At 44.1% G+C, this 9,390-nt stretch overlaps 1 protein-coding gene across 2 annotated transcripts; it reads left to right on the forward strand.

Moving 5' to 3' along the window:
- Positions 1–274: 274 nt before the first annotated feature.
- On the forward strand, positions 275–6,870 carry LOC136547560 (BRCT domain-containing protein At4g02110-like). Of its 2 annotated transcripts, XM_066539503.1 has the most exons (10): positions 275–481; positions 591–680; positions 812–916; positions 1,308–1,409; positions 1,869–1,953; positions 2,398–2,464; positions 2,574–2,618; positions 2,776–5,535; positions 5,684–5,900; positions 6,029–6,870. In XM_066539503.1, the coding sequence occupies exons 1-10, from the start codon at positions 386–388 to the stop codon at positions 6,533–6,535; spliced, it is 4,074 nt and encodes a 1,357-aa protein (XP_066395600.1). In that variant the 5' UTR covers positions 275–385; the 3' UTR covers positions 6,536–6,870. The 2 variants fall into 2 exon arrangements, with proteins under 2 accessions (XP_066395600.1, XP_066395601.1); XM_066539504.1 differs by lacking the exon at positions 591–680.
- The last annotated feature ends 2,520 nt before the right edge of the window (positions 6,871–9,390 follow it).

Raw genomic sequence — 9,390 nt, forward strand, 5'->3', positions numbered from 1 at the left:
ATTTGAATAATTTTTTTAGTAAAATGTCTGGTTTTGATACGGTAATCGTTCAAAGGAGATGGAATGAACATTTTCCTAAAAAAAAAAACAAAGCCCAGCAATTCGCCAGTTCGTTCGCTGCGTGCGGCCCATCGCCCCCTCGTCCAATCCAATCTAGTAGCCCGCGACTGAAGAAGACGCGCGCCGCGAAATCCAAATCCGAGAAGGGAGAGTGTCTTCCCTCCAAGCGCGGAGGCGAAATCCCCATCCCCATTTCTAGATCCCTCCTTCCCATCCCAGTCCCACCCTCTCGCTCTCTCCTTTGTCCCTCCATTTTCAAATCAATCACCGGGCGAACCTAGACAAACCCTAGCCCCCAACCTCCGCTCCGGCCAGGGCCCTCGCCATGCCCCCGCACGGCCCCGAAGAAGACGCCGACGCGCACCTCTTCGCCGGCGTCCGCTTCGTGCTCCACGGCTTCGACCAGGTCTCCGCGTCCCAGGTGCGCGCCGCCCCCCCTCGAGCCTCGTCCGCTCCGCGGGCTCGCGCTCCGATAAGCGTGCTGATCTCGTGCCAGTTTGATTTGACTCTGTTTGATCCCGTTTTCGCAGTATCGGCTAGAGATAGAGCGGTGCGGCGGCGTCCAAGTGGGAGGTTGGGACGGAGACTGCACCCACGTTATAGTTTCCAACACCTTATATGTTAGTGCAATCCCACTTCTAAATGCAACGATATTGTGTTGTTTATTTGGTTGCCATTTTGCTGATTTTTTTTGTTTCGGTTCATTCATTCACATGTGCATCCTTTGATTAAAAAGTAAAAATAAATGCAGGATGATCCAGTGTGTGTGGCAGCGAGGAAGGCCGGGAAGAAGGTCGTCGTTGATCAGTGGGTGGAAGACAGCTGCGAACTCGGAGAATTGGCTGATGCAGATCGGGTCAGTCTCACTTCTCTACCTGCGTTCTATGCTACAGCTGTCCTAACCTTCAGGATCTGTTTGGTTCCCAGGAATTTAGAGGAATTGGAAAGTAATCCGATAATGAAATGAGAAGCACTTTCTAGATAATATTGGTTTCAATTCATGGGATCCAAACAGGCCCTAGTGTTTTTCCTTCCAAACAATAAACTAGTGGTTTTCAGGGGGGTACCAGTAAGCATAAGTGTCCTTTCCCCATAAGAAAACAATGTATGCACACGTCTGTTCCATGTGGATTAGTGTTTGGGTGGAGGAGGACCTGTGTTTAGGGCTATCACATTCTAGTATGTTCTACTGATTAGTCTGAGGATGTGAAGGTCATTGTTTTTTTTTTTTAAAAAAAAATTGACAGGTACTATATGCTCCAGTCAGAGATTTCAAAGGCATTCCGGGTTGCGATAAACTTCATATTTGCTTGACAGGGTACCAGAAGAATTGGCGTGATGACATAATGGTATGTATGGTAAACAATGCTGCATTGATCACCATTCCTCATGTCTCCGAGGGTAGAGCTCTAATAATTATTCCATGCTTCTATGCAAAAACAGTGCATGGTCAAGCTATTTTGTTATTCATTCTGTCACTAATTATTGATTTCTTTGATGAAGAGGTCATATGTTGGAAGCTTATTTTGTTGTTGTCTTTGCTATTGCACTTCTTTTTCTGTTGCTCTCTTAACATGCTTTACCAGTACAACTAATCCTATTTACTGACACCAAACATCTTCCAAGTCAATATTCTCACCAAGTGACACATGTTCACTATGCTATAGCCTATAGGAGTAGATTCACGTGCGACAGATGCTTCTTGTATTTTCACTCCTTTCCTTGTTGGCACTAGATTGTTTATTGTCAGAATCAAGTCTGGATACCAAAATTTTTAGTTCTCATTATGAATCTGATACCAATTGTAGAAAATGGTTTCTTTGATGGGAGCAAACTTCTCCAAGTCTTTGGCAGCAAACATAATTACCCATCTCATTTGCTACAAATTTGAAGGTATTTCTTCATAGTTTTGTGTACTACACTACTGCTTTACCTTGAACTTTACTCTCTTAGTCTCCCTATGTCTTTTTATTAGTACATCTGTCCATTTTAGACTTTAGAGGTTAGAAATCTAGAATGTATGTCTATCTATTCAATTCATTGACTTGACAATTTTGAGGCTAATTTCCTGATTATTTTCGTCTCCCTTTTCTTTTAAAAGTGCTGACATGCTGCTTTATGAGGGCTACTGGTAGATACTTGCATTGGCAATAAAATCTGATATTTGTTTCTTGCCTTTGGTTAGGCTTAATTTCAACAAGAATGCAATAATTAACCTAAGATTCCTCTGAATGTTCTCTTGAAAAGTTTGAACCGGAAAATTCTTCTACTTTCAATCAGCTGTAGTATTTTCTGAATGCCATTTATTGATCATTTTTTTCCTTCGAACTATGCTAGGTGATAAATACGAACTTGCTAAACAGGTGAATATAAAGCTTGTCAATCACCGGTGGCTGGAAGAATGGTATATGCATTTAAGATTGAACCAACCTACCCCCCAAAATAGCTGTTGTACTTTTTAAAAAAAAAAATTGTACTGAACTGCTGAAGTATTGTATATGTTATTGCCGCAGCTTAAAGGCATGGGAAATCCTTCCGGTTGATCATTATACGAAAAGGTAAGTATACCATAATAATATCTTTTTCTTTTGATGTTTTCTGTTTTACATATCATTCAATATCCTGAGGATCATCTCGTGTTTATATGCCAGTAACATTAATATAGTATAATAGTATATGTAATGTAATCTAACTCTGGTAATTTGTTTCATTCAGTGGTTGGGAAGTAGAGATAATGGAAGCACAAGCTAAGGACTCTGAAGATGAAGCAGAAGATGCTGGTAGATGCTCATCAAGTAGCAGACGTATTGGCAGGACACCTATTAGAGAGATCAGATCCAAATCTCATGTTGATTCTGCTGTCCATGCACCCAGTGGAGGTCCTACTATCTCTGCTAGCAATGTAGTGGGTGCTACAGGAAAACACTTGGGCACTCCAGAACAGATTATGAAAGCAGAGGACGCGAGCACGGAATCACCTGACATCAGAGCTGACTCAGGAAGTGCCCCTGACACAAAGTGTGCTGCAACATCTGTTGATCATGGTGCCATTAAATCTACCCACTCTCGCATTTATCACAGTGAGAATGATGAGGCTCCTGCAGATCAGGCCAGTAGGGATGAAGCTAAAGACGATCACAGAAGGGAACTTGACACCAGGGCTAGTACCCTTAATACTCCCAGTGTACATAAAAGCATTGCACTCACTATTCCAGCGGACAACATAGAGAACACTGACGGGAACTGTTTCCATGGTTCCAGTCAGATCAATTTCAACAATGATCTTCAGTCAATCTCTTCTGAAGAAAATTTCTCCAAGAAAATATTACACTCAAAAGACTTGAGCAGAATGGTAGATCAGAAGGATGATGGGCACGTACCTGATCCCAAACCCAACATTTCTCAGTCATCAGTTGAAGAAAACCTAAACACTTGTGGGTTTAATCCAAGATCAGAAGGCAATTCAGCATCAAGAAATGACCAAACCTTAGGCTATTCTAGAAGGCGATCTTCAAAGTCAGTATCACCTAAAGTGACGAAGCATGTTGATAGATCTGGCGGTGGACTTGCTCATAGGAGGAAAAGCATTCTTTCTTCAGTCAGTTCAAAGGCACCGAATGAAGCCCCAGACTCGGGGAGTGGAATATCAAGTAGTCCTTTTTCAGGCAAGGAAAGTGCATTGGAAGCAGCTGCTTCTAATGTGGGTAGAAGCCCTACTGAATCTACCAAAGTTGATGGTCATGTAAACAGTGGTCCAACTATGAATTCAACAGAGAAGCAGATGTCTGGATGTAAAGGCCACCTGTTAAGTTATAGGAGAACATCTTTGAAGCGTGTAAGCTCTGCTGAAGTAGAAAAGCTTCCTGAAAATTCTGCTAACGATAAGAATATGGGGGCACCTAATGTAGTAAAGACACCAGCACTGCACGAGGCAACAACTGAGGAGCGCTGTAACATATCCCCTTCTGTCAGTTCTGAAATTAGAAAAGAAAGTTTAGGTGTTCACCAGAATAGGGACGCTGAGATGACTGATGCTCAGCGGGTAAGCAAAATTGAAGCTGCAGCTCCTTGCTCAAAACCTGATAAAGAGATTTCTTGTCAGAACTTGGGAGAAGATCCTAAAGATGTCCCAGTTAACAAGATCACTGATGAACATGGAACATTTCCCTCGAAAGTATCCACTTCCAGAGTGAGGAAGGCTGGTTCCAAGCGGTCTCGCAATGCTGACAGTAAAGCTGCTGGTGAATTCGTAAATAGTAAAAGTGAGGTTGCACCTTCGAAGCCCAATCATGATAAAGTTGCTTCTCATGAAAACGTGGAGGCACAACAGAGAGAAGGATGCTGTAGTCCAAATGCTGCCGAAAATACACCATCATCTCTTGCAGAAGCCCTGAACACCAAATCAAGGAATGAAGTTCTAACCAGCTCTCAGGGTCCCAATCGCAAGACAAACGAATCACTAGTGGCTTCCAAGGCAGAGTCTGTTAATATGACTCTGCAGAGAAACAAGAAGGGGAACCGTAGAAAGCTTTCAAACACTTCAAGTGCAGATGAAAATCAAAGAAGTTCATCTCGGACGGTACCAAATTCCAAATCAAGTAATTTGGTTGCAAAGGGATCTCGGACTGCTGATGTCAATATATCTGACTCACCAACTGTTGATGAAACTGAGACATTGCCATCAAACTCGAGTTTTAATGAGGCAGTTCCTCCAGGAAATGGTGATGAAAACCATAAAAGGCTTTCAAGCAGTGCAAGCGTAGATGACCCTGAAACATGTACAGCAAATAAAGTACCAAACAATAGAATCCGTAAGGTTGTAGCCAAGAGGAAACTATCTGCTGTCCAAAACCACAAATCTGGTAGTGAGCCTTGCAAGACTGCAAAGGTATTGGTATCTGAAGATAAAGTTGTCTCACCAGCGAGAATTGTACAGAGTTCTAGAAATGCTAACAAGGTAACGGTGGATAAAGACCTGCAGAACACCAATGAGGGTAGGACGAATGATACAGTTGGATCATTTTGCAAAGATGCCACGGAAGAGAGGTCAAAAGACATGCAGAGTTCTAAAACTAGAAGCAACAGAAGACAAAAGGTTGCAGATTTAGTGGATGGTTCGACAGACCATGACAAGGAGAACATACCAGTCAGTAGTAATTTTACTTCCAATACAAAATGTGTAAAGAACAGCAAGAGTTCCAAATCCATCACAAAGGCATTACAAAGTAGCAAAGCTGTGCTTGATGAGAACAGTATGATCAAAAGAAATGATTATGGAACCTTGAATGTGCCAGAACCAACATGGTTTATTTTAAGTGGACATCGCCTGCTGAGAAAAGAGTATAGGACTATACTTAGACGCTTGAGAGGCAGAGTTTGCAGGGATTCACATCACTGGTCTTTCCAAGCAACACATCTTGTCACCACTGAGCTGCGCAGAACTGAAAAATTCTTCGCAGCTGCTGCGGCTGGCAGGTAATACCATTTGTCTTAGATAGTTACTATGACTCTGTAGTAGGTTGCCTTCAATCAATTTCCACTCTGTTTAAATGTTGTATAATCACTCTTCCTTTTTCTGTTCTGATGGAATCTGAATGTGAGTTTCCTTTATTGCTAAAAAAAGGTGGATACTGAAGCCTGATTACTTGACTGCTTGCAATGAGGCTGGCAAGTTCTTAGAGGAAGAGCCATTTGAGTGGCATGGTCAAGGCCTTAACATCGGTGATACGATCAGCTTGGATGCTCCAAGGAAGTGGCGCCAGCTGAAGCAGCGTACTGGCTATGGTGCTTTCTATGGGATGCAGGTCATTATATATGGGGAATGCATTGCTCCAACACTGGTACGTCTAATCGGGCAAGTTGTGGCTTTTATCGATTTGTTAGCTGTTTGTTTGGAAACGGCAACATGTTTCAATGTTTCATTCCCAATTTACCATCTCATTGAGACGTCCTCTTTCTGTTGCGGCAGGACACACTAAAGCGCACGATCAGATCTGGTGATGGCACCATCTTAGCAACCTCCCCACCTTACACCCGGTTCCTCAAGTCCAGTGTCGACTTCGCCGTTGTATCCGCAGGCATGCCAAGCGTGGACGCATGGGTGCAGGAATTCATGCGGCACAACATCCCATGCATCAGCGCAGATTACCTGGTGGAGTACGTGTGCAAGCCTGGGCACCCCTTGAGCAAGCACGTCCTCTTCAACATGCACGATCTGGCAGAGAGGTCCCTGCAGAAGTTCCTGAAGAACCAGGAAGATGCTATGACTATGGATGCCGAGCCCGAGAGCTGTTCTGCCTGTGGATCAAACAACCGGGAAAGGCTGATGCTCATGTGCGGGGGCGGTGAAGGGAATCAGGCCGGCTGTGGGGTCCGGGTGCACGCCGATTGCTGCAACCCTCCCGTGGAAGGCTGTGGTGGTGGTGACTGGCTGTGCGACAGGTGCGACCAGCAGAAATCTGCAAAGAAGGGCTAAGAAGACCGCTGCCAAATCAAGGGTGCTGAAGCAAAGATGATTCTGGTTAGGCCCGTGCAAGCAATGCAAAGGTCGTCTCCCTCTCGCTCCCAAGTGTGCTATTGCTAAGGCAACGACGCCAGCGGGGCGCTCTTGCTCTATAGTACAAGTTGATGACAATAGCACGTTGCCTTTGAAAAATTAAAAGCACCGTGCATGTGATGTGATGAACAAAGATGAAAGCGAAAAGCTGGCAAAACCTTGCAGTCGTCTTTTTTTTTTTCGTGTCGTGTTGTACAATACTCCTACATACAAAGTGATTGGGGGAAGACATGTATGGGCTTTAATTTGGTGCTAATAAATATTTATGCAAATGCACGGATCTGATGAAATGATGTGATCTCCTTTATCAAGGTGCCATCAATCTGGGCATTTGGTGCGCTGCTGGACACAGTAAAGCGCGCTATTTCCGGATCGTCCGGCATGATTGTGTGCGCTGCTGGACACAGTAAAGCGCGCTTCTTCGACGAATGGATGCAGATGTAGTACAGGATGCTTTCCTTGCAACATTCATGCACATTTGAAGTTTGCTGCACGATGGCACTGCACGTTTAAAGTTGTGCAGTGGTGATTAAATAAAGAAATCCAAGGGGGTGGATGATTCATCTGACCAACATCAACATACTCCCTTTCAGTCACTGACATTTTGGGTTTTCCTAAACTCATTATTTGGAGTTCAAATTACAGATTTCTTTTCATGTTCAAGTTTTGTGGGCACTTGAAGAAGATGCGTATCAATATGACAATATCATCATCGTATGGATGGAAGAGTAGATAGGTGTCTGGTTGGGTCATGGTTGCCGTTGGGGACTGCCGGACTGGGGTGGGCAGTGAAGCTGAAGCACGAGACTTGATGAAGACGGCCGGCGTCAGTGTATATGAATTAAACTCGTACCCGCAAACTGCCACGTGCCACGGTCCTGTCGCCACCTGTCCGTCTATCTTCCGGCTCCGTGCCACGTCGTCGTTGGATCAATTGAATGGATGCAGGGTCAGCTGCCTTGGTTGGCCCTCATCATCATCATCATCAATTGTGAATTCGGTGGTGAGCTGGACAGGAACTGGAGTCCACGTCGCGTCGTTGAAACTGTTTTGTGAGGACAAATCCAGCCAGATAGAGATAGGCTCTACTCTCCTCAGTTTGCATCATCATATCTAGAGTCCCATGCGAGACTGAGATATATACTTGTATCTCGTCTCTGCAGCAAACCAACAGATGATATGAACCAGGGAGGGCTCTCTACTCCCGCATACATGCTTTGCTACCTGCTGCACTCATCATCTACCAACAACTAGCTTTATTTTTCTTCTTAATTAATTAACGGACAGTTTTTTTTTGTCATGGTTTCTTGCTCGCTAAAGAACAGCTAGCATGCACATTCCTCCCTATCTTTTTTTTTTTTCCAGTCTGTTCGTTTCGGCTTATTCGCTCCTATCTGGCTTATAATCCACGGCTTGAACAGTGTTTTTCTCTCACACCAAACCAGCCAGCAGTACTTTCAGCCATAGCTTATAAGCCAATTCAGCCGAAACGAACAGGCTGTTTATTATGCCATCGTTGTTCATTAAACGACTGCGAACTGTATCAAGCTCCTCTGCTCATGCACAAGCGCACCCTCCTTCAGTCTCAGCCTTTCGGGTGACCATCAAGCTAAGGGTCGCAATACTAGCTAGCAAGCATATAAACCTGTCGAAGGCTACAATACTACCAGATCAGCATCATCAAGCGATACGGATCATTATTTTGAACGCAAGATACAGATCGTTAGTTATTCTAGTATTCTACTAGGACGACCAACAAAAAGCTAGCTTAGCTACAAACCACCTCTTGTGTCTTGTTTATTCGATTCGAGGGAACCATGAGATAAGATAATTCGCAAATACACATGGTCAAACCATCAGGACTCACCAACCTTGGTGAAATTAGAAAGAGTGTTGTGTACTGCGGATTGGGAGGATAAATTTCCCAACTGTTTACTTCAGAGCATGGCTTCTGATGATTCTGATCACTGCCCTTTGTTGCTGGCTCTTCAAGACAATAAACCACGAAAACGCAGATTTCACTCTAAGTCGTTCCGGCCCAAACTTGATGGTTTTCATGAGACTGTCGCTTCTGCTTGGTCTTCTGTTCCTCCTGGCCCGTGTCCTTTCGTATCTCTAGATATGAAGTTCAAAGCCTATGAAGTTCAAAGCCGTCACCAAGAGTCTACAAAGCTGGAGTGAAAATGGGGGTTGGCCGGATTACAACTCAGCTTGCTTTGGCAAGAGAAATTCTCCATCAATTAGAAATTGCTCAAGACAGCCGCCAACTTTCACATGAAGAATTATGGTTTAAAAACAATCTGAAGAAACACAGTTTGGCCCTTGCATCACTCAAGCGCACAGTGGCTCGTTTACAGTCAAGGATCAGCTGGCTCAAGGAAGGTGACGCTAATACACATCTATTCCACCTTCACGCCAGACACCGAAAGAGGAAGAACTTTATTGGGAAACTGCTATCAGGAGATCAAATCTGTACAACCCATGACGAAAAGGCTGCAGTCATTGATGAGTACTATGAATCTGTGTTGGAAAGTTGCTCTGCGAGGGAGCACACTATCAATTTGGCGGAACTGGGAATTAATGCACAAGATCTGTCCGATCTTGAACTTCCCTTCACTGAAGAGGAGGTATGGAGGACAATTAAGCAATTGCCTTCAGATAAGGCCCCTGGGCCGGATGGGTACACAGGTCGTTTTTATAAAGTTTGTTGGCCCATCATAAAAGAAGATATCATGGTAGTTTGGAGTAGGAAGCTTGCAAACTTTGGTGTTCTC

This window comes from Miscanthus floridulus, chromosome 3, assembly GCF_019320115.1.
Source record: "Miscanthus floridulus cultivar M001 chromosome 3, ASM1932011v1, whole genome shotgun sequence".
NCBI lineage: Eukaryota > Viridiplantae > Streptophyta > Magnoliopsida > Poales > Poaceae > Miscanthus > Miscanthus floridulus.